General features: G+C 37.7%; 2 protein-coding genes across 2 annotated transcripts in view; both read right to left on the bottom strand.

Annotated features, from left to right (window-relative positions):
- The window catches only part of LOC139117929 (fibrillin-1-like), a 59,335-nt gene extending 34,105 nt beyond the window's left edge, over window positions 1-25,230 (bottom strand). The window contains exons 1-15 of the mRNA XM_070681167.1: window positions 25,066-25,230; window positions 23,979-24,210; window positions 23,388-23,495; window positions 22,621-22,734; window positions 21,649-21,777; window positions 20,642-20,764; window positions 16,547-16,657; window positions 12,942-13,052; window positions 11,157-11,270; window positions 9,817-9,927; window positions 9,287-9,424; window positions 6,540-6,662; window positions 4,083-4,243; window positions 3,360-3,536; window positions 703-936 (exon numbers count right to left, since the gene is read on the bottom strand). Of these exons, the coding sequence (XP_070537268.1) occupies window positions 703-936; window positions 3,360-3,536; window positions 4,083-4,243; window positions 6,540-6,662; window positions 9,287-9,424; window positions 9,817-9,927; window positions 11,157-11,270; window positions 12,942-13,052; window positions 16,547-16,657; window positions 20,642-20,764; window positions 21,649-21,777; window positions 22,621-22,734; window positions 23,388-23,495; window positions 23,979-24,210; window positions 25,066-25,230 (2,151 nt within the window). The remainder of the gene's footprint in view (window positions 1-702; window positions 937-3,359; window positions 3,537-4,082; window positions 4,244-6,539; window positions 6,663-9,286; window positions 9,425-9,816; window positions 9,928-11,156; window positions 11,271-12,941; window positions 13,053-16,546; window positions 16,658-20,641; window positions 20,765-21,648; window positions 21,778-22,620; window positions 22,735-23,387; window positions 23,496-23,978; window positions 24,211-25,065) is intronic.
- A 242-nt stretch (window positions 25,231-25,472) lies between these two features.
- Window positions 25,473-26,048, bottom strand: LOC139117928 (uncharacterized). Its single transcript, XM_070681166.1, has one exon. It carries the CDS (start codon window positions 26,046-26,048, stop codon window positions 25,473-25,475), a length of 576 nt encoding a protein of 191 aa, XP_070537267.1.
- Window positions 26,049-26,538: the final 490 nt, after the last annotated feature.

The raw sequence follows: 26,538 nt of genomic DNA, 5'->3' as shown, positions 1-26,538 counted from the left end.
GGGTATATAAAGCTTGGCTTTTTACATCAAATGTCTACATTCAGAAAACATACGCTATGGTATGATATATAAGGAAGTGAATAAAAGGTGGAAGGAATTATCAAACCGACGTTAACATCTTACATCAAAATATTTTTTGAGTTTATGCTATCTTAAATTTGCGTATGACGAAGATCTATGCTAGCAATATTCACATATTAATATCGTGCGTGCCATTAAATTATGTGACAAGTTTTACTTCGGAAGGCTACTTTAGTTGTTCTTATTCAATTAGAGCATCCGCTGTTTGTCGATTTTACGATCGAAATAAAACAATAACTAATCGTTAAGTACTTTGATTTGTGAATGTCGCATTAAGTCAAACATATTTGAACACAAGTCATTCATCATTAAATCAGCATATTGTCACTTTTAGACAGTAATAACTTGCACAAAGACGAATGAAAAATATATTTAAATCAGATTTCTCTAATCGGAATTATAAGAGGGTGGAGAAGCAGTCATGTAATAACCACTTTACACATGTGGCTAAATATCCAGTCGGTTGACTCTGGTTTTTACAGACGTTCCTGTATGAGCGATACCTTATTCAATTGAATTTTTCCTTTTCTAAAAGGTCGATATACGCAGCCAAATCACTCATTTATAGATTTGATTGTGACACAAATCGACAACACCATTTCAACGATATAATGTACTTACATTGTATTTGGTATAGGCCACTGGTACAGCCGCTACTTGGTACCAAGTTATTAATAGCATCCACTCTGCTTTGAACTCGTAAAATCTTGGATCATAATAATATCTATACCAATACCAATAGTAGTTCGGCGGTTCTGGGTATGCAACTCGGTTATCCCTGACATATTTACTCACTTTGTCCAGCATTTCTTCGTCTTTATCGGAAGCGTATTTCCCGGTACTTCGATCATATACCTAAAAGGGAAAGTTAGAGCGCTCATCAACGTCCAGCTCAGTAGGGGAATCGAGGTTGACTTCGTCCCATTTTAATCGTTCAGTAATATATCGCTTACAGAGGTTTAACACATAAAACATCATATTTTGTTCAAAATCACTTTTTCAAACATTCATTATATTTTTATTAACCTGTTGACCAACATTAAAACACTGGTAGGGTTCACCTTTGGACATGACAAACAGTCGTAAGATGGGTGAGATAGAAGTGTAAATTTATGCACATTTTGGCAAATCACCCGAATTCTTGGGGTTTTTTGTTTTCCCCGTTTTTAACATTTCAAAAACTATTGACGTCATTGGTCAAATTGTGTAAAACGTTAACAGTGTTCTTTAAATGCTATGTTGCATAACAACTTTGCACATCACAATGACGGTACGAGACGAAGCCGAGTATATTATAGAGTGTAAAATATTTCTATTATTATATAGTTGTTGCGATGCAAGTGAATTTTTAGATGAAGGAAACGAACAAAAAAATTTTAACTGAGTTTGAGCTAGTGAACATCGTCCAGCATGATTGGCCGTGAATCTGTATACTATTATACATTTACACACACTCCACACTGCACTGTACACGTGCGTCTGACACATAAAAATGAGCAGTGCATTCATGGGTCGATTTGAAAAAAAAAAACAATATATTTACGAAGGAAATGAAAACTCATTGCATTCCCAACGTCTATATTGAACTTGAAAGATCAACTTTCAATATCATGTCATTTAAAAAGCTGTAATTCGCAAAATGCCAGGCATAAAGAAAACGGAATGTTCATGCATCGACATTCTATACATATACGTCTGTACCCCGAGGGAGTGTGAGTCAGCCCATAAAACAGACTGTTTTTCCAAGGCCGAAGGCCGAGCGAAACAGTCTAAGACCGATAATACCACAATGCTAAACCCTCATAAGCCAGTTCTCTAGATATGTCGACTATCACTTACAACCCATCGTTTACATAAAAGATACAAACCACCACCTAGAAGATCTGCAAAACAAAGAAATTCACCAAACACAATCATGGTGTCCATGGATGCAGTATCTCTCTACAGTAACATCCCTAACGAATTTGGTATACAGGCAGTCAAGAAACACAGGATAGACAGAAACATCACAAACCAACCACCAGAACTGATAAGCGAGATGCTAACTTTCATACTTAACAGGAACTACTTCGAATTCAACGGGAAGTTCTTTCTACAAACAATGGGTACAGCAATGGGGACAATGACGGCACCATCATACGCCAACATCGCAATGGGGCAAATAGAAGACACCATACTGAAACAGGTAGAACACGAACCAGAAAAGTGGAAACGCTTCATCGATGATGTCCGAATTCTCTGGAACAATCTACACTTCTCTTCCACGAATATAGCAACACCATACATCCAACCATATAATTTACAATAAATTACAGTACAGAGAAACTGCCATTCCTGGACACAACAATGATCAACGAGAATGGCAAAATAGCGACCACAATATACACCAAGCCCACCGACAAACATTCATATCTATGGTCAAGGTTCTACCATCCAAAACACATTTTCAAATCAATACCATGGAGCCAATCCCTCAGATAACGACGCATATGCAGTGAAACAGTCTAAGACCGATAATAAATACGATACAGCAAGCGAGGCCCTACATAACTATTTAACACATCGCGGGTGCAATCATGAAGAATGCTATAGAGGGCGCTAGACTTAAATCAAGATCACAATAGCCACAACCCAGACATGATGCGTGCGAACCAACTACCTAAAGTAGTATCAAGTTTCTTACTTCGATTAAAGTTATCATACCAAAATTGACATTTTCTTCCCCAAATACGCTTCATCCTTTGGGTAAACTCGTACTACCATACAAAACTTAACATTCTCGGCGTTTTAGATATGCAGTACGAGGTGATTTCATGCAATATTTCATAGAAACATTGCCTTGAAAAAAGTGTGTTGTTAGGTGCAACGCCACGTGAGCTCTGGGTTATGATAGTGTAATAATTGTGTAAGCAGGCTATATGTTTCATTGTCTAATCAAACGAATGATATTCACTTCATATCTGTTTCGGTATGTTTCATATAAATTGTCGTGATAGGGTGGTGTGTGCGTGGATGTGTATCGCATCGCGGTGCAATCGTAGTTTATTAATTGGCAGAGGAATAAACAGTGTACACGGCATCCTTCTCACATTATAAATCTGTCTCGACATGCCGTTCCAACTTACAGTGTGACGGAGTACACCGTATGTCGAAAAATACTAATCGGTCAGCACTTTACAGCTTATGGACGCACTAGTATCCCAGCTGGGTTACAATCGGTCAAGTCGATAAACAATCCTTACAATGTGACACTTGCTTTTGAAAACACTTACACTTACATGGTAGTAGACTTCGCCGACAGTCGGATCAGAGACATCAACATCATCCCAAAACGCAGCCACCATGGGAAATGAATACGAGTCATTGTACGTTTGAAATCCATTTTTATAGGGATTCGGGAAGGCAAACTTTTCATCGTTTACATTTTTGAAGATAATCAAACCATTGTCCGTGAACTGTTAAGAAAGAATATATAATGAGTTAATTATTCCTCTAGCACACACACATTTAGATGGAGTTAACCCTACTTTCAATCAATACTATATTCTGATGTAAATATGGGTTAGCCAAGCATGCAATTTTTTAAAACTGAAACCTAGGGTTGTTTTACATGTTCATTTATCCGTATTATTTAAACAAAAACACAATTTAAGAGAAAATAATAGTTGTTTGTGAAGCCGCACTACAACTACTTTGAACAACCTTATGCCCTGGCTCTTTCCTGCTAACATAAAATTCTCCCCACTTCCGACTTAAAATATCAGAACTACTCTCTCCCTACTACAAAAATCCTCATTCAGTTTGCCATACCTTTGCAAAGCATGCCTCTCCACTCTTTCTGAATAAGTACGGGGAACAACCAAATGGTACTGATTGCTTGCCCTTCGCTTCAGGCTTTTTAAAGTTTACATGTGAGCAAGGTAATAGGTACTAAGACTTTCCTGTTTCACGGGGAACAGAGTGGAACAGAGTTAAAAGTGGCATTTTATCATAGTACTTACGTAAACGTTACTGTAGAAGTTCCTCCAGAATGGAAAGCCTGTCAGGTATGTAATTGTTTCACTGACAAGATCAAACGATGGTGAGGTGGATGCATCCCTATCGTATCGTTCTCTCAGTTTTAGATCACCCTCGTTTTCACCAAACGGAAACATTATTATCTCTGAAAATAGTTGTGAGAAAAACTATAGGCATACAATACATTAAGAAAGACTCAAATAAAATCCTAATAATCGCAAAAGTAGGCAAGTAATTTACAAATCATTTGTGTATTACCGTACCCCTGTGTTTAATAATTAACATCTTTAAAAAACCATATAGCCTATATATGCAGGAAAGGCAGTATCATTCCAGAAAATTGTGCCCGCAAAGTGTCCTTTTACAATGTATGATAAATCTTACTCAATAATAATAATGAATACTTTTTAATTATTGAGGAACATTAACTGATCAGCAGTAATTCAATAAAATGTACACTAAGGGACTGGGGGATAGTGGATTTATGGGGCAGGTCACCCTGTTTTTGACTTTGGTGATGGGGGATCATGTTTTTGAAATGCCCAATACGGGGCTCAGTGTGTTTTTCAATTTCGACACGTGGTCATACTTGCCTATAATAAATCTTACCAGCCACGAATTTCATCATTTAGTCTCATTTTTCGGTGCGCCCTTTGGGCTCGTAACTTTTAAAGAGGCACTCCCATTTTGTAACATTTTTAAAACACATTTTTTAAATGCCAATGGTCGATATGTGACGTGGCGACTGCGCGCGGATCGCAAGATATCGATAAAAACGTGTCCTCAAAATAGTAAAAGTTTGAATTCCGGTGGCCCACCTAAATTCAGCTTCCGAACATCGAACGTTCGGCACTGATGCCATTGTCAACTAAGCTATGGAGTACGAGTCTACGCTGACGCTGTTGTACGCCACAGTACTACTCGCGTCTGTGAACGGTCATGCCCCGTGGGAGAAAGTCTTACTGACTTGGCAAAAAAACGGAAAACAAAGTTTGATGTTTCCACCAGAATTCGCATAGGTGACTAGCACGGTTACGTGCGGTTGAGCGGCCGCCAGGTGGTATGCAAAGACGCATACCACGCGGCGCGGCGGCCGCTATGTATCGAACCACGCGTAACTGTGTGGCACACGACAAAATGTAGTCATCAGAGGCGGCTAATATTTGACACCTAAAAAGTGATATCTATGTGGTATTGGTTAAAAATATAGTAGAATTGACTAAGAATAATGAAAACGACAAAAACTAAGGAGAAGTTTTAAAAAAAAAACTTACATGAAGTGAAGGCATAATGCTGTATATAAAGTCTTCGCAGTGGAGGGGGGGTAAAATTGCGTCGTTCGAACTTATTATGGACTTCCTAGAATATCGTCAATCAGCACAACAACAACTCTTCGGGAGATTTCGGGTCATAATCAGAAACGATCGTAAAACTTCGGGATGTGAAAAATACGCTCGGAAAATGACATGTTTTTATCGATATCTCGCGATCCGCGCGCAGTCGCAACGTCAAATATCGACCGTTGGCATTTAAAAAATGTGTTTTAAAAATGTTACCAAGTGGGAGTGCCTCTTTAATATCAGACATATATTTTAATATATCAGACACATATCAGAGCTCCTTTCGGGCGCGGAACTTTAATATATCGTATATATACGTCAGGGATATCTTCATTTTTGCAAATTAAAAGTCTGCTTTGCAAAGAGTACTGATCATTATAAAATCTGCAGTTCATTTGAAACACATGACAAATTCCTGATACTTTTTTGTTTTCTCTATGAGAAGTCAGTATAAGATAGCAACATGCACTAATATTTCACAATACATTTGATACAGTGACATACTTTAGAAAGAGAAAAATAACAAGATGTGTTTCGTTTTCATTGATGCAACTTTTTTCCTTTGTGTCACAGGTTTTTAAGTAAAAGGTGTTAAAATGACAGTCAACAAAAGGCAGTTTTGTCATTATTAACTATGCTTTTATGGTTTTAACGTTAAGAGGAATGGTCTTCTCAGACACTTTGCACACAAGACTTGGCTATAACCTATAACAATGGCTCTCTATGTCTTTTCAGGAGAAGTAATTGGACGACTGACGACAGTCTTATTACAAAATGAAGTTTATGATTCACTGATGTTCTCTCTTTGATATTAGTGATTGACGTCCACTTATGCACAACAGTTCTGGATAGATGGTTACGCATAGAAAGTGTGGAATATATTTACATTTCATTCAAATACTGTATACAGACTTTTAGATTGAAACTTTAAAATTTCTATCTTAAAACTGACATGTCAACAATTTTATCAAAACACAGAATGAGTGAATGTTTAAAATATACCAAAAGGTTGTGCACTCTTACTTTATTACTTTGAACTTGAAGTAATTTGTGTCATCCAAAGAAACTGATCAGTCCCTCATTGAGAACAAAGAACCTTACCTTTACAGTCGAATCCGTCACCTCTATATCCCGTCTTGCATGTGCAATAATAGCTCCCCTCCGTATTGGTACAATATGCATGGACATGACAGCGATGTAAACCAACTTCACATTCGTCAATATCTGTGTAATAAAAACCATCAAATGCTTTATTTCGTCAGATCAATGTTCTTGAACGCCAAGGTCTCCTAGTAAAGGGGGATTATGGTAAGACTATGCACATGTTAAAAGCCACGCTACGGATAAGACGCACTCGATTTACTCCGAGATTTCCAGAAATTCGACGTGTGAACGGCATTAATTTCCATCTAATCTTAGATATGACGTCCGTGAATGTGTAGGGACTGACTTTAAAAATGTTGAAAAGCACTGCTATTTAATTCAGAGAACGTATTTTTTCACAAAGCGTGGTCCCAGAATGCCCAATTGACCTCTGTTCTAAATGTTAATGTATGCTGTCAATCATGATTGAAAAGAACCATTTTGTATGTGGTCCTGTAAAAGTTATGAACATTGAGAGTCTTGACACGTCTGTTGGAAGGCATTCCAAATTTCGGATATTGAAAGTCAATCTTTCCTCTCATAGTCTGAGTTATTACCTTTGCATTGTGACTGATTTGATCATTGCTTGTTTCAGTTTATTCAATTCAGTTTAGCTGACTCGACTTCAGCGTCGATTACATCGTTACCACTCTCACCGGCTACATCAACATTGCGTTTTTTTATCATCCGCACTCATCGATGACGGCCTTAGCCCTGCACTAGAGGGACTCATCACTGAGCCTCATTAACATTCTTAACCAATGTATTTAAAAATACTTGGCTGGTCATTTAATTTCCTTTTTAAAGTTTTCTGGCTTACAAATCGTGAAAAGCAGCGTATATGGTATTCAAATATGCATGCTCATCTTTCGAACTACGGACAACTTTTCCATTACGTCTCAGTCATATGTAATTTGCATATTACGAACGGTTGTCGATGTTTTCCGAGGTTACATATCCGAAGTAACCGGATATGCGACCTGCAATTACTTCGGGTCATGCTGTTACATGCCAAGCTCTAACTCAAGATCGTAACATTGTAGATCAGTTTTACTCAAACTTTCTTCACTCGTTTCTGTAATTGTTTCGAAATACCTAAACTTACACTGTGGGTGAATTTTTTTTTTTATTTTTGTTATGGTAATTTTTTCTTCCTTTTCTATAGCGAATCGCATTCAGAGCGCAGCCCGACTTTTTTTACCGAAGCTCGTAATATGTATATTTAAACGATCGGCTTCCATCACAGCGCCTCTACATTAAAATCACCCTTTGCTGTTGTAAGAAAGTAGTCATTTTGTGTTGAGAGCTGGGGTTGAAAGCAGAATCCCGTTGGAAATCGCAACGGTGTATGCACAGAAGATCGACTTAGACGCAAAAACGATAGCAGATGTGAATTCAGAGATGTATCGAAAGCCATGCATCGTTGCAGGTTCATTGAATAAATTGTTCAAGGTAAATCCGTTTCCGAACTCGGCGATACGGATGAATAGCGGCCATTCTGTTTCCCAACTTCCTATATTTCTATTGATACCACAGCGGCCATCGCCGTGTATCGCACAACAAACGACTGTGGTTTGAATTCATAATCAGTAAATTTTCGATGCGATTCGAACTCACTACGCAACGTACGGTACCCAGTCCCCTAGCGAAAACATCACACAGTCGAGAAAGGTATGTCAGGCCATCGGGAGAAAAAAGGTCCTTTTTAGCTCCATGGTCAGCCAGGCAATAGTCCCTCGGCAAGTCCACAAACTCTGGTTATGAGCCAGGCTTGAACCCCCTGCACATCTCCGTAATATTCAGGCAAAAGTGATCATCGGCAGCTCCTGGTGTGACAGATAGTTTATATTTCTCTGATAAGCCAATGACTAGGCAAGTGTTTAACCATCCCGCCCAGTGTTTGCCAACAACCAACGTCACTACGACATTGCCTTTTGTGCGCCCACGGCGCTGGACATTTCCCTTTACTGCTAGAACCGAGCCGATACTGTTGGAAATACAATGTATATTGAAGCCTATATTTCCAATGCGTTCGTCTTCATATTACTCAGAAGTGCTTCTCAAAGATACACTACTTAAGCCCAATTTCTGATGTCAGTCAAAGAGATGCTATAGTACAGCTGAGTTTGCTACACAGTCAATTTATGTTTCCTGTTATTTATTTCTTACTCCTACGAAGCTCTACCGCCACAAGATAGAACTCCTTGCTGTTTTGTACAACACAAGGCGCACTTGAACTAGTAGATATGTAAGACTGATTCAAAATGGGGTTCTGCGTTCTCTTATTTAAATTGTAGCTAAAACAGTCACTGTCAAATAGACATGTACAGAAAAAAAGAAAAAAGGAATTGCAACAAGTTTTATACGCCATAACAATATACTAGTTTGTCACTCCAAGTTGGAATGATAATTTCAAAGATCTATGTTATCGTTTTTAAAAGGTTGTACCGCATTCTGGATACAAGCTTACTGATATGCGGATGAGAAAAAATTATTGACATCAAGTTCTTCCAGCTCTTTCAATTCTCAGTCCCATAACAGCAGGGAAATAGTATTGAAAATTTAAGTGACAAAGATGCGCACTTAGCAAAAACAATCACGTATTTTAAGCATTACCGTTAAAATCAAGAAGCACTGACAGAGTCTACAGCGAGAAAGAAAATACATTTGCTGCTAATGTTTTTGTACCATTCAAAATAGCTTACCTATGCAAGTTGCGTCGTCGTCATCGAGTTGATAACCATCTAGGCAAAGGCAATAGTATCCCCTGGCGTCAATAGTACGGTCAACGTTGACACAAAAGTGACTACAGTCGTCAAGGTTCAATTCACACTCGTCCACATCTGCCGGGTTGAAATAAACAAAAACCAAAAGAAAACCATCAGTGGTACAATATCTGATGCAATGTTTCCAGCGTGTCTCACGAAAGTTTGTGGATTGGTTCAATTTGAAACATACCCAACTGATGAGAGTATTATCATAGGACAAATACATGCATTTTATATTTCTGGTATGACAATGTACAAGATGGGGTGGTGCCTTAGTGTCGTCGTCCTTAACTAAAAACTAGGAAAAACATTAAGAGCAGACGATAACTGGCGCCGCCAACGACAATTGGCGAACTTGCCATTGCTGTAAGAAGCACAAAGGCTGTAAGCGTAATCAGAGGACTACTTCAATAACAAGTATAATAGTTGTCAAATAGGCTCATATTCAATTGTAATTATATTCGTACCTATGTCACAGTTGTCTCCTTCCCAGCCTATATCACAATCGCAAGAGTACATGTTTATCTCATCTATACAAGTACCATGGACACACGGGTTACTGGCACATTCGTCGATTTCTGTAACGACAATGCAAAAATCAGTGCGTACATATACTATTTGACAGAGTCATGCTCGTTGTCAAAGAGCAGCGCATAAAACTTATATCAGCTATTTACCCCCACTCTTTTCTGTAACAATGACATCACAGCGATACCTAGCGTTAGACTCCATAATCTTATACGTACCTATGTGATAGCATAAATCGCAATTGATGACCTCTTACTAGAATGTGAAATCGTATGTGCAACTTGACTACAGCCGACAGTGATTCAGACTCTTCTGTTTGTTTTCTCTGTTACATTTGTAGTATAAACGTGGATCCTTTAGTACATGTTTTATGGTTAATGGTTGCAACAAAATACGCTTTCTGAAGGTAAAATTAGCCTCCGGTACAGATTCAGACTCTGAAAGTTTTCAAAATATTTTCATATCCACAGCTTGTGAGTGCTCACTTCGTAGCTCCTTGAGTAAGTTAAGTTTCCATCCTCTTAGTTTTTGTGAAAATCATTAATTTAATTTTCCCTTTACAGTTAAATTCCAAATATCGGGAAATGGTAGAAAGGGATCGTTGCCTATACATTATATCCAAATTTGTGTTTATTGCATCAAAATGTGTTCCCCTGTAGTTTTAGCATGAAAAAAGAGAGATAGCAGATTAAAATACTGAGTGATCGTCGTCGTAAATGCGGCGACCGGGACCGAGCATTGTTTGCAGGAAGGGTACATAGGGTGCATGACGTCCTTTCCTTTGCGGCAATGACGCAAGTGACATGGCTGATTTGCTAATTGCTCGAATAAGGCAGTTCTTAGCACGATATCCTATATGTTTACAAAAGAACACTGTTTAATCGTCGTCAATCTCAATTAATTATTAGATTAGCACTCCATTTGTGTTCAAATAGAATTGAAAGTTATTTCAATGGGAACGTTGTCGAACGCTTAACGTAAATTGTTACTTTGTACCAGTCTTAATCATCTGCAGACTTTTTATAGACTGGAAATTGTCATATAGCCTTTTTGAGTTGTGCAAAACCAGAGAGCGTCTTGCTTTAAGCAAGTTATTTCCATTGGCATGCGCAGTCTTCAACCTTAATAACAGAATGTTGACGTCATTAAAATATCCAAACATGCAGGAACATGTAATATAAACTCACATGTATGAAGAACTCGAAAATTCTATAAAATGTCTATATATTTCTACGTTTACAATATCAGAAACCATACGTATTTATGTTCGCCAACTTACCTATTTCACAATGAAAACCAGTCCAGCCAGACGCACATGTACACTTGTAGCGAGCAAGTAAATTATGGCAAGTTGCTCCATTCATACATGGCTCACTTGCACATTCGTCAATATCTACATACAAACAATAAAACAGGCGAGTAAATATATATTTTCAGGACGTCTTTCCCATTCATTTCTTTCGGGTCTTCATCTATTTTTTTAGTTTTTTTGTTATCATTTAATGTCTCCGCCATTGCAATGATAAAACTCATTTTTCTTTGTATTAATACTAGTTCATTCATTCCCACGTGTAATTACATCTAACCGCTAGACACCCATTAATAATATGCCATATTAAAGACATTGAGGAAGAAGACAGGCTCTGTCAATTTCACGGTCACGTTTCTAAATGTGTGTATTCGTTTAGTTTTTGTTAAAATATACAGTTTTTATGATTGATGTGATTTACAGAATATAACTTGTAGAGTACATTTTTATGGCATTAACTACCACAGTACGTGAAACTTTGATATTGTTGATTCCTTTTAGAATATTTAATCTAATATTTTCGATAAGGTGTAGTCAGCATGGTCAGATTGAGCCTACCTATCTCGTGGAACAAAGGAGGTACGATACGCGAACAGTACATGATTACGTGACTACAATCATGTGAACGATTTAGCTTTTACAGGTACCTATCAATTATGTAAATTATATTATATGTAAACAAAGCCACGGGGTAAACAACATCGTAAAACTCGTACACACAAGCTAAGTGCACACTTCCAATAAACTGCCTTCGTCTTCTTCAACTAGACCGTGTTTTGCTCATGGGCATTAGCACGCTCAGCAAGTTCACAGTGTTTGTCATTGGCTGCGGAAGGAGATTCGCTTTTTGGCTCATAGTTTGTCATGTTTGACCATGTGTTTATCGATCCTAAATCAATTCACATACAGTAGAAGCGAAATTCTCACATTATCAATCATGTTAGTTATCGTTACCTTCTCGGAGAAGTTGACGTATTCTTTACAAAATAGCAAAAGACACGTACCACAGAGAAACTGAAATTCATTTTGTCTCAACTAAAGTACCACTTAATAACTATATAAGAATGTCGCACCACGAGCAAATTATATACAAATTTATATTCTTTCCCTTAAACGAGTACTGCTTGTTGACAAAATTTACAAAGTGACGAAGGACTGGAGTTTGCTTCGAAAATTAGTTTATCATATGACATTTTAAATATCACGCAGGTTGTCGGAAAAGAGTAGGGACGAAAATGTATTTATACAATAAACGCATGTACCGTTACACTAAACATACAGTTAAACCGGTCTTAGTGGACAGCGTTACAGAGCTGTCACGTCTTTACAGTGGTCACTTTGCAGTGGTCCTGTGGCATTTTGCATGTGAAAAGCCCTCTGTGTGTAATGGTCAGTATATTGACTTTGAATGACCTCTGCAAAAATGCTTTAGATGGAAAGCAAGAAATGGGTCTATTCCAACTGACTTCACGGCTGCAAATTGATTCTTTGAGAAAGTGAATGTTTTAATCATGATTTTCAAGCGATTTGTGATATCAAACTTTATTACTGCTGTTATCTGTTCCTTTATTCATTACCAAGCACACCCCCTACACTCAAAGTAATGCAACACCCACCCACTATAGAAAGGTTATCTCTATATAATGGTCACTTTTTTGGTTCATTGGTGACAACTATACGCAGATTTGAATGTATTGTGACATTGTTTTTCATGCACAATAATGTAAATTGTAGAGTGTAATAATTGTGGCCTACCTTGATTACAGTTGATCCCTTCAAATCCTTCCCAACAATCACATCGATACGCATTGATCAAATCGATGCAGTCACCATATATACACGGGTCAGACTCGCATTCGTCGATTTCTAAAAACATAATATAGTTAACAATAGAGTACATTTTAGTGGTAAAAAGCCTGTAGTGTATGGTGAAGAACACATGCTAATGTGTCGCCGATTTCGATGGTAGTGGCAATATTGCCATAGTCATTGTCAACATCATTATCATCATCATCAACGTCATCGTCGTCGTCGTCGTCATCACCATCACCATCGTCACCATCATCATCATCACCACCACCACCATTCAGCTTGAGCGGAGATACCCCTATTTGCATATTTATATTAGAATTTCGTTCAAATGGAAGTGATGAGGGCGCTGTTCTACTTGACCGTTAGTGTGATTTTTCCTGTTTTTTGGGGGCAATTTCAGCCCATTTTTTCCCAACAAACGATGTCAGAGACATTTCTATGGTCATATAAAGCAGTTAAGTTTGTGCCTATGAATTTTTATCAACTTCTACGGCTTACTTTTGGTGCTATGTGTGTATTGTCGATCTATGGCTCGCTAAACATAGGCCTACTTTTGGGCTGCCGCAACTACATGCACAGCTGATTCTTGTGAATATTTTTACATAGTTAGACAGTCTAATCATTGTTTAAGCCCCCTAACTTAGTTTTATTCTTGTTCATGCCCTGCAAATCACTGCTTTGGCCTCGTAGGTCGTACACCGTCCCGCCATCAGAAGACAAGATGGCCGCTTAGAGTGAGGAACGTGTTGCACTCCGCTGACGCCTTGCTCACGTTTACAAATTGTTTAGGCCCAAAGATTGCACAATATCACATATTTTACTGTTGTCAATCCAACTTATGTTATATTTATATTTGATGCTTGGGTTACAATTTCGCGGTAGTCCTCGTAGGCATTGGCTACCAATATTCCATTGGGTAACCGGAGAAGTCGGGCAGTTGCGAACTCGGCCATCGCCAGCGCCGATGGTGCCGACCAACTCGGCCAGTGCAGTGGGACTCGGCCAGGAGAAGTCTGCCACTCGCAACAAAGCAATATGATTGCATACGCATTCTCTTCACAGTTGAATATGCCAAACAATTTTAACTTTTTACTACCATAGTTTTTGTTATTTTGTCGGTTTAATACTACCGGGTACTACGAACATTCAGAAAACAACTCAAAGTCGAAGAGCTCCCACGTCCACCCTGCAAAACATGTACGGTCTGCCTCCGTGTTTCTGCAGATCGCGCGCGTACCGTATTAAAGTTCAGGCAAACATTATGCCATTTCTTCAGTAAAATTCATGGCTTGATGACTCTTAACTAAGTTGCTTCGCCATCTCCTATGACTTTTTAACGAACTTCAAGTGTAACTATGACGAAGACTGCAAAACTCGCTACCAACGATCGCGATACACCGCCATCTTTTTACCCAATGGCAATGTGTGTTCATACGTGCGTTGAACTGTGATCTGTGAAGTTTGCAAACATTACGCTCATCTTATGAATGACATTTAGATCGCTTTCGTATATAACTTAAGTGAGACTTCAAAAAAAGAAACACTAATATGGAGCATATATTCTAATAGGGTGCATACTGTACTGGCCGACTTCTCTTGTATTCGGTCATTGTCAACTGTCAGTGTCTGTCTGTTTGGAGTCGATGCAGGATGTGGTGGTCGGACATTCCCACGCCTGATTTTACTGACCCCTCAGCCTTTCAAGATAATAATATCGTTGTAAGAGTGGATTTGAGTGACCGTGATTTGTCACAGTTTTCCTTTTCACTGGTAACGGGTAGTATATCACTGTTCAGTTACCATGTTTCAACTCGTCAATGTTGACTGAAGTCCGATAGCATAAAGGCGAGTTTCAGTGCCATAGCGTTGTACGCTGTACACGCGTACACTGGGCTGTACGATCGGCCTTGTACGGTAACACTAACAGCGCATACATGGCATCATGAAATCATGCCGCAAATATAGGCGCACTGTCAGAAATTCACGAAACTTGTCACAAGCGTTGTTCAATAGCAAGTGGTTTGACACAACAAGTATTATTTTTGTTCAAGACCTGTATCAGTGTGTTTCGGGTCACAGTCTAAAATTAGCACACAGCTGAGAGGTATAAACCATCATTGCAACGTACGAATTCAGTTGTCAATTATCATTAGTATTTATTTCTATCATGCATAGATACGATGAAATTACTCTCAAAAGTGTACATTACCTCATACCATCTTCAATTTTGCATTAAATAATCATATTTGTGAGCTTTCGAGCCCATTTTCACGACCAAGTCGCTCGAACGACGTGTATTCCGACATATTGCTTGTTTACATTCAGAACGAGGCTCTGCAGCCTATTGAATTATGCAAATTTCTATACGTCCGCTCAAGCTGCATTATTATCGATTGATGCAAAGATAACACTATATCAGTACAAGCAACTACACGAACTAAATCAAGAAAATTCACAACAATTAAAATTATAACACGACACATTCTCATCCAGTGTCACGATTGGCCAGAACACGTCATGTGACGAGAAAATGGCTACATCTAGTCCCCATTGGCTCCAAAACAGTGACGTCAGGGTTATTTTTATAAATACTCTTTCCATAGGGAAATAGTCTTTGAAAAAATTGCCGGTTACGTTACCGCATGCTTAGTGTCATTTGCAACTTTGAAACAATGGCGTGATGAGTGTTCGGGATAAGCGCCTCTACCCTGCAAGATGTTTCAGCATTAGCATTCCAACAGCGAAAAACATTGAAGAGCTCAATGACAACAACAAAGATTCGAGCGGAACAAAGGGCGTCATGCGGTATGCTAAGGAAATTATTGCTTCTTTGGGGAAAATTTGTACTACTTTTTCTGATGTGGGGAATAATAAAATAAACTTCTAATATTATATATTGCAGCGCCTCTGCATCAAAGTTCATCAAACACGATAGTATAGAATATCATAAGCATGTGGTGTGTTATAAACCACTTATAACCTAATCTTTATTCGAGCAATAGCGCACGTTTATGAACCTCCCCCCCCGCACTCCGACCGTGGCCTACGACCTCGACTAAAACCGTATTATGGTACAGCACAGGCCCTTGGGGACCATAAACGCGCTCAATAGCCCTCGTGAGAAGGTCATATACGTTTAATATAATTATCATCGCTATCGCCAATAATGCATTATCGTTCGCCATCAATATTGTCGGTTACAGGTAGTAACAGAAACTAAAGCAAAGCGAACGGAACACATCCAGAGAAAGGCGACAATTGCATGTTTATGAACCCCCCCCCCCCCGCACTCCGACCGTGGCCTTGCGCTACCTGAAACTCATCGCTATACCCCTCTGCCTACGACCTCGACTAAAACGAAAGGCGATCACTCATAACTGTAAAATGTTAATGTACAGCCAACAAGTTAAAAAGCTGCTAATGCTGAGTGTGAAAGTTTAACTATGGCCACTTTAGCACATATCAAAACAATGTAAAATGTGCGTATGTCAAGTATGTTTATTTAACTAGTCGTCAAATGGCTGTTTATAGACTTCTATCGCACTTACCCGTGTCACAGTGTTTACCCGTATAGCCTGGGCAACATTCACAGCTATAGGAATTGACCATATCCACGCATGTCCCATTTATACAGGGATTCGATGCACATTCGTCAATATCTGAGGTAAGGGAAAAATTTTACAGTGCATTGATTAAACATTTGGAATAAAGCAAGTTAAGACCTGATATTTTGGTATTTCAGGTTTATTCAGTGCTCTGATTAATCTGGTTGGATGTAAAAATTCGATCCATAAAGACACCTGCATAACACTTTTAACCTTAGAGCCATAGGTTAAACATCCTTCACATATTTGTTTCTATTGTACAACCACAATGATTTATGAAATACATTGGCATATTATGTTTACCGATGATTTGATTCATTAGGACCAGCAGGTGGCCATTTTGTTACATTTCTGAGATGTTTAACATGATTTCTCAGATTTAAATAACCAACTTTGTTCGAAGTTACTACTGGGACAATACGTTATATTATATAAACTATTTACGTCCCCAATGTAGTTGCAAGGCACTCATTTTCGTATCTTCGAGCACTATTTTTTCTATCTTTTAAAGGTAAGGCATTTAACACTTCAAAACCCAGACAGGAACTGAAACTGCTCGCGTGTTTCCGCATATATTTCGAATTTAACTTTTTGCCACATGTTTGCACCTTCATTGAAAGTATTATGTTCAACATCGTGAACAATATTCACCACAGATTAATTCAAGGTCATTAAGATATAAATATGTGATTAGCTTAATGAAAAATACTAAATGTTGTTGACTGCTGTCATTGTATTACCACTTTATATAGTAAATGAAATTGCCTTTGGTGAAGTCCTTCAAGCTATATATGCTAAACTGTGAAGGTAATTAAATATACAAAATATAAGTATCTAACATGAAAATGCAAAATATCTTTCACTTATACAACATTATTGTCAATCATTATATCAATATACATAGCGAGTTTAATTAAGCAATAACCCACGCCGCAGGAGGGTATACACGAGATTTTGGTACAATGCGCGACATATAGCACGAGCCGATAGGCGAGTGCTATATGGAGCGAATTGTACCAAAATCTCGTGTATACCCGACTGCGAAGGGGGTTATTGCTATTATATTATATCAACTTGTGTGTCTTTGTTGTCTTATTTGAGTATTTTCGTCACTTTAAGCCCCAAATGCAGAAAATGGACGTGTGAGAGATTGATCGTCGGAAATTCTGCGCCCGAGACCGAGCATTTTTATGTTGGGATTACGTACACGCACACAGTATCGTACAATAAATACGCATACGTCCATCAACATTGCATTTTATTCACATGCAACGCACGCGAAGACTATCATTAAAATACCTGCTGCAGACACAGAAAACAGGTCAAGAGTTCAAATCAAAAGAAAAAGTAACAATTTTTTCGTAAATTTACATATGAACAATAGTCCTGTTTTTTTGGCATACTAAAAATAGATTGTCTCATTCTGTACCGCTTACGCGCGTATACGGTGTACGTCGACCGTCGCGACATTTAGAGGTGGTACAGTGAAGTTACAGGATGTATTTTGATGGATAATTCGGACATACTAGAAACATGCCGTTTTGAAATAATCCAGACGTACGATGACTGCAATTGTAATGATGTACAGTTAGTGTTGCCCGATGCAGCGAGAGCTGGACGCTGATATTGTTCGTAGCATTTGATGTCAAATTTTGTCGCAGTCGCCAGGAGTCGTCCCATTTTTATTTTGAACTTCTTGGTCTACATCGTTAGGACACCCTGGTCTGTTGCAGCCCAAACTTTGGTAAAGAATATCTGACATACTGTTACTGTGAGGAAGTGTCAATTTATTAGTGTGTGTGGACGAATACTAGCTTCATTTTTAAAGAGCGGTAGGATATATCACGTCTCGATTCCCGCAATATCAAGAAAAGTGCACGGTGCGCTGTCGCTTCAATGCAATAATTCGTCTACATCACACTAAAATGTGCTGCTTCAGAGATGTATTTTATCATCGATCCCAACTTATTTTCACCAAGAGGTGAGTTACAGACCCACACTTTATCTGTGTATCAAAATTCGGTATTCTTTCTTTGAAACAAAGCGGACCGTTTCGGTTTTTCGCGGGGGTCTATGGTACGTTCAAATGCAGCGAGTGGGAAATTTTCGAAAATGCGTGTTTAGGGGCCCGTTTTAGCACTGCTATCAGTGCTAAAACAGTATTTTAGCATCGGTGGAATGAGCTCTCGTCCAATCAGAATGGCGCATGGTAGCATGATATAACGAGTATAATAATTTTTTTAGGGTCCTTCCAGTCTTATATGCCAAAGTTGGAAAGTTAGTTAAATATGCAAGTCGCAAGTTTTGTCAACTTTGGTCATGTCAATTCTGATATATTTCCCTAATAAGGAAAGTTCGTTCAGTATGCGAATTAGCAATACGTTTCTCTGAAACTGCTGAAACAACTTTATGATTGCTATATCAGTGTATCTCATACATACAGAGCAAGTTTCGTCAACTTAGATCCGGCAAATCCAGATATATATCCCTAATTTGGAAAGTTCGTTCAAGATCAAAATTAGGAATTGCCTGAAGTAAAAATGCTAAATGACCTTAAGTATTGTTTTAACCTTGTATCGTCAATGTACATAATCCGTGGCATTTTCGGGCCAACCGAATGTTCATGCCAAAATCGAAGACGCAATACTGAAATATCGTCAAATTTCTTCTCGTGATTGTCGTTTTAGGGTTAGCATATCCAACATTAGATATTACGTGAAACGCTGTGCATTACTCGGCCAGCTTATGTTCGAGGATGATATTGGAGAACTAAATGAGCATTGGCTCGAAATCCAGCACCATATGCATCGTTAGCAAGAAACAAGTGAGGAGATTCAATTATTCAAATACAATCGCTTTCCAATGTGCCTGGAATAAATGGAATGTCGAAATTTGGTGTTGAGCAGGAAGTTTTATTTGTCTATTTTTCATTGTGGTGTTGACTTTGAACTCACTCCTTCAGGATCTAAGGACACAGGCATTGTTTTAGTCCATAAGCTGGACCAGGCTCATGTACTCTGCAAAGCCAACATGAAAGTCAAGTTCAGCATGGAGATCGAAAGAGACCTCCATGAGTTCAGGGCACGACAATTGCCATGTTTAGCACAGTATATATATTCTCACGCTGCGTTCTGACAAGCCCGGTGCATCGGTATAAAGGGTGGAAATAGCTCTCTGTAACCTTTTACGGAATCAAGAAGTACCTTTTATTTAACCATCATCGACTGACAGCCGTTCTAGATCCATAGCTGTCATTGTGCCAGAATTTCAGATCAGCCTCTGGCCGAGTACTCGTTTCTAACATGAGGCAATACTACTGACACGCAGATATCTTGCTTGCAAGTGACCATAGGCGATTATGTCTAAGACCACTACTCATTTGTGAATTGTTTCAGTTCAAAGTTTACACGTGAACAATGAGTTCCATATGTATTAACTATATATTCACGTCATATTATTTTTATAGAGATGCTGTGTTTGAACAGATGCGACTGCTAGATGGCAACTTTCTCATGCCCTTAAGTCTTGAGCCATCTTTTAAAATATACTAGCTTACGAAGGTAATGGTAAATGACTAAAAAGTGAATATTCGTCAATACACATTGGAATATACGCTGTAATTTTGATTAGAGCTAGACGACAGCAAATTGCTGAAACCTTTTGTTAATAGTTAAAGCAATTAATTGACACAAAAATCTCTCTCGGGCAATTTAAATAAAGTGCGTGGCACTCTTGTCTCCTTTGGCAATAACAAGCACACGTAAGACGATATAGGAAACCCCAATAAAAAGATTAGTTATGACGTGGAGTTACAGTGGCTGTATGTTACTATCGTGTTTTTCGCAAACTGCCAATAGCGCCATCATTGTGTGTACTTCGAAACAGTCCTGAAAACAAACCATGTCAGGGTACACTACTTTTTGTTCGATCTTGGGTATTACTAAATCTACAATAGATGATTTAACTTTGTAGAACACCTTTAGGATTATAACATTTCAATAATATTTCCACTCTTTCAAGAAGCAAAATTCAACTTACCGGTACAAGATATTCCATCGTTTTCCGGGATATATCCAGGGTCACAGAGACAAATATGGGATCCAGGAAAATTAACACAGTGCTGAGAGCATTGATGCGATCCCGTTGAGCATTCATTTATATCTGATGAAAATACAATTCAAAAATATAATAAAAAGCGCTGTTTAATCCCCCCATATCGGTTGAATTATTTGGCTTTAATAAGTGTGAGGCCTGCACACTTGCAAAGTGTTGGTTCCGATGTAAACGAATAGTTTGCTAGTCAAAAATTATTTTTAGAATAGTATTCAGACTTGATCAGCCAGCTTTTTCAACTCATTTCACTGCTGATGCTCATACTATTTAATTTGCAATAATAATGAAAGAGATAAAACAGCTCATGAAAAACTCTGAGTGGTTTAAGCAAAAACAACTGCATCATACAAACATGGTGTCATTTCCCCGTTCCATTTTCGATTGCACTGTTGTAAATCATTGAGGCACTTCATACTGTCCTGATCGATCTTTTTTGTAGTTTTAGAAAAGTCAGCGATGAAGAACTGCTGATATTTGCAAAATTATATTGACATGTTCTTGCAAAATGACATGTACAGTTGTTTTCTAAATGCATATTAGAAAAGAAAAATGTTTTTAAAATATAAAGCAGGCCAAAAATTACCATGACAGCGATAAAGTTATGTAATTATACAATTGTCTGCTTTTGAATGAACTAAGACTCATCCTAGGATTGATTCTGTATAGCTTTCTAATACAGCCAGATAGTTAATGGAAAATATTTTCCAATTTTTGGCACAATTACTTGATGTCATGAATCTCCGGTCAACAAGCATACTTCAAAGATTTAATATTTTTTCAGTCAAGTGTAAACTTGTTGGAATGTGAATGCTTTCTTTGCAGGCGTTCGCATACAACCGATATTTTTTATGTTGCAATACTCGTGGTCAGACTATGCGCCATATCACATACATGTAACATTTGTATACATTGCGTCATTTAGGCTTACTTACCAACACAGCCATCAGTCTCGATACCTCCTTGGATCTTTTTTTCAAAACCACTGTTGCACCTGCATGATTTTTTGCCGTCAACTATCTCACAGGAGCCAAACATACAGTTTTTCGTGCAGACTGGGTCAACTGACCATAAAAATATACAGCATACGGTAAAGTAGAGTGCACTTTCGGCACAGATATTAGGATCCTCAAACTTTTACAATTATCCTTTTGACCCATCACTTATAGGGCTATTTCAAAGTTTATGGCGGAAATAAAGATTTCAACGGCTCAGTTTTGTAAATATTTGGAATTTATTTTCTACCATAGAAATAAAACAAAGAGCTCATTTTAATTTGAAATGTCGGTAAATATTTCGTAGTTAGTTTCTTCAGTACCAAAATTTGAAAATTTGCACGATGACCCAATTTTTTTATTATTGGATTGAATTAGAAGGCTTGAAAGTGTCCTCGAGAAAAAAGTAACCAAAGTTTGCCTTTCCTTAATATGTAATGCAAGGTAACAAGCAAAACAGGGCATAAACTTTTCATGGCGAGTGTAGCAGAAGAAATATAATTAAATTCATAGTTAATTACGAATGTTTGGATTGACCACAATGAACACAAAATTATTCAATTAATACTGTGTGTTTGTATGACTTACATGGATCAAGTTTGGAAACTTGCCTTTTTTTACCAATATTTTCATTTAATTTTACGCTTACAGCTCTCCATTACAAAGTTGATATTAAACATGATAAACTGTTTTACAAGTGAACTTATTTGTCTGTGTCATCAAAATATGTTTCAATGCCAACATTTCGCACTAGCGGTCTTAACCCATTGACGTGTGTTACACTGTTTGCTAAGAATATAACGGCAGATTGTCTTCTTTCAATAGTTTTATTTTGCAGTTGCCGCAGAACTCTTTTCTATTTACATATCAAATAAATGAGGTCGTTCGATGTATATGCATATAGGTACTCACCCTTTTCACAAGTATCTCCACTGTATCCCGGTAAGCAGTCACACTCAGGCCCATCTACTGTATTTATACAGGTACCACCATTTGCACAAGGTGCATTCAAACACCAATATCTCCCTAGAATCAGAAAACGTTTTTACGTGAAAAGTTTCAGGGGATTGTATTATGTTCCAAAAATAGACATTACCTAAACTCGTCACATGCAAAAATAGTACGGATTACTTCAAGAATATAAATTGATTGCAGTTGCACAACAATGAGTGCAAATTTATGAATGTGCTTCAAAAGTGCATCTACAGATACAGTCTGTTTTTATTATTTGATACGAAAACGAATTTTATATTTGTTAATTGAAAGGGACATTTATGATATTATCTAGGCCCTTTGGCTATAGAGTTCATTTTTACTAATGAGAAGTATAAAGTTACACGAATTAATTTTAATTTCCGTATAAATTGAGAATGAATTACTTGTCTTGATTCAATGTAATGATCTTGTGCGTTCACACATGACAAAAATACACAATACCATTTAAGGGGAATTGAATTAATGCATGATAATGACGTTTCTCAAAATTCATTAACACTACCAGCTCACAAAATTTACATAGAACAAGAATGCATGCAAATGAAACTTTAAGCAGTTTTTTATTCAGTGATCTATGAATCAAGGTGTGATTGCGGTCTTTATTCTCATCCTTGACAAGTATGTGTGATGTTTCCATTGACGACGAATATAAATAGTGCGCACATATGACATTATACACTTACTGAGGTGGCAGTTTCTTCCGACCCAGTCTATAGGGCAGACACAAAAGTATGAGAATCCGAGGCTGTAACATGTACCTCCATTTAGGCAAGGATCAAAATCACATGGATCTTTTGGTAGAAATAACGGTGAAATGATGTTTTAATAAATATAAATATAAATAAATATAAATATATAAATGCAATATTATCAAAATGTACCATTATTTATACATAAGAAAAATATTAGAGTGTCAAACTTATCAAAATGTGTATTAAATATGAAGCTTAATACTCAACTAAATAAAACATATAAAAAAGACTATTACTGCCGACATAATCAGGACAATCAGGAATAGTTGGTATATAAGTTTGGAAAGTTGACTCAATTGTTGTATGGGTTGTAGTATGCGTAATGGTTGTTGCTTCCTCTGTTGTACTGGGTGTGGTAGTTTGCACAGTTGTTTTTTCTTTTGTAGTGCTCATCGTTGAAGGGGAAAGGGTGGTAAACTGCTTCGTTGTGCTGATAGTTGTATGTAAAATAGTCATAGGAAGTGTTATTTCTTTCTCTATTGTACTGCTAGTAGTCGGACGTGTGTTTTTCCTCCGTTGTACTGATAGTAGTAGGAAATGCCGTTTCTTCCTCTGTTGTACTGATAGTACCAGGAGCTGTTCTTTCCTCCTCTGTTGTACTGATATTACCAGGAAGTGTTGTTCCTTCCTCTGTTGTACTTGTAGTGGTAATGAGCGTCTTTCTTCCTCTGTTGTACTGATAGTAGTCGGAAGTGTTGTTTCTTCCTCTGTCGTACTGATAGTAGTAGGAAGATTTATTTCTTCCTTCGTTGTACTGATAGTAGTAATGAGTGTTTTGTCTTCCTCTGTTGTTCCGGTAGTAATAATAAGGTTGTTTTATCCTTCCTAGTACTCATAGTGTTAGAAAGTGCTTTTTCTTCCTCCGTTGTACTGATATTAGTAGGAAGAGGTCTTTCTTCCTCTCTTGTACTAACAGTCCTAGAAAGTGTTGTTTCTTCCTCTGTTGAATTGAGAGTCGTAGGAAGTGTTGTTTCTTCGTCTATTGCACTGATAGTGGTAAGAAGAGTTGTTTCTTCTCGGTTGTACTGATATCAGTATGAAGTATTGTTTCTTCCTCTACTGTATCGTAGTCGTAATAAGTGTCTTCTCTTCGTCTCTTGTACTGAAAGTGGTAAGAAGTGTTGTTTCTTCCCCTGACGTACTTAATGAGGTAGAAAGTGTTCTTTCGTCCTGTGTTGTACTGATAGTAGTAGCAAAGGTTGTTTCTTCCCCGTTGTACTGATAGCAGTAAGAAGGGTTGTTTCTTGCTCTGATGCACTTGTTGTTGTAATGAGTGTTGTTCCGTTCAGTGTTATACAGATAGTTATAATGAGTGTTATTTCTTCTTCTGTTGTGTTGATAGTCATCGACAGTGTGATTTCTTCCTTTGTTGTATTGATGATGATAGTGAATGTCGTTATTTCTTCTGTTGTACGGATAGTTATAGAGAGTGTTGTTTTTTCCTCTGTTAAAATTATAGTCGTAGAAAGTGTTTTTTGTTCGTCTTTTGTTCTGACAGTTATAATGAGTGTTGTGTTTTCTTCTGTTATTGTAATAGTCGTAGAAAGTGTTGTGTTTTCCTCTTCTGTACCGATAACTATCTCGAGTGTTATTTCTTCCTCTGCTGTACTGATAGAATTAGAAAGTGTTCTTTCTTCCTCTGTTGTACTGATAGCAGGGGAAGGGTTTTTTCTTGCTCTGATGCACTGGTTGTTGAAATAAGTGTTGTTCCGTTCATTGGTACACATATAGTTATAATGAGTGTTGTTTCTTCCTCTGTTGTACTGATAGTCATCGAGAGTGTGATTTCTTCCTTTGTTGTATTGATGATGATAGTGAATGTCGTTATTTCTTCTGTTGTACGGATAGTTATAGAGAGTGTTGTTTTTTCCTCTGTTAAAATGATAGTCGTAGAAAGTGTTTTTTGTTCGTCTTTTGTTCTGACAGTAATAATGAGTGTTGTGTCTTCTTCTGTTATTGTAATAGCCGTAGAAAGTGTTTTGCTTTCCTCTGTTGTACTGATAACTATCTCGAGTGTTATTTCTTCCTCTGCTGTACTGATAGCAGGAGGAAGGTTTTTTCTTGCTGTGATGGACTGGTTGTTGAAATAAGTTTTGTTCCGTCCAGTGGTATACAGATAGTTATAATAAGTGTTGTTTCTTCCTCTGTTGTACTGATAGTCATCGACAGTGTGATTTCTTCCTTTGTTGTATTGATGATGATAGTGAATGTCGTTATTTCTTCTGTTGTACGGATAGTTATAGAGAGTGTTGTTTTTTCCTCTGTTAAAATGATAGTCGTAGAAAGTGTTTTTTGTTCGTCTTTTGTTCTGACAGTTATAATGAGTGTTGTGTTTTCTTCTGTTATTGTAATAGTCGTAGAAAGTGTTGTGTTTTCCTCTTCTGTACCGATAACTATCTCGAGTGTTATTTCTTCCTCTGCTGTACTGATAGAATTAGAAAGTGTTCTTTCTTCCTCTGGTGTATTGATAGCAGGAGGAAGGGTTTTTTCCTGCTCTGATGCACTTGTTGTTGAAATAAGTGTTGTTCCGTTCATTGGTATACATATAGTTATAATGAGTGTTGTTTCTTCCTCTGTTGTACTGATAGTCATCGAGAGTGTGATTTCTTCCTTTGTTGTATTGATGATGATAGTGAATGTCGTTATTTCTTCTGTTGTACGGATAGTTATAGAGAGTGTTGTTTTTCCTCTGTTAAAATGATAGTCGTAGAAAGTGTTTTTTGTTCGTCTTTTGTTCTGACAGTTATAATGAGTGTTGTGTTTTCTTCTGTTATTGTAATAGTCGTAGAAAGTGTTGTGTTTTCCTCTTCTGTACCGATAACTATCTCGAGTGTTATTTCTTCCTCTGCTGTACTGATAGAATTAGAAAGTGTTCTTTCTTCCTCTGTTGTACTGATAGCAGGAGGAAGGGTTTTTTCTTGCTCTGATGCACTGGTTGTTGAAATAAGTGTTGTTCCGTTCATTGGTACACATATAGTTATAATGAGTGTTGTTTCTTCCTCTGTTGTACTGATAGTCATCGAGAGTGTGATTTCTTCCTTTGTTGTATTGATGATGATAGTGAATGTCGTTATTTCTTCTG

Source organism: Ptychodera flava, chromosome 18 (assembly GCF_041260155.1).
Source record: "Ptychodera flava strain L36383 chromosome 18, AS_Pfla_20210202, whole genome shotgun sequence".
NCBI lineage: Eukaryota > Metazoa > Hemichordata > Enteropneusta > Ptychoderidae > Ptychodera > Ptychodera flava.
The sequence above is the reverse complement of the archived record's forward strand: the minus strand, read 5'-3'. Positions and strand labels throughout refer to the sequence as shown.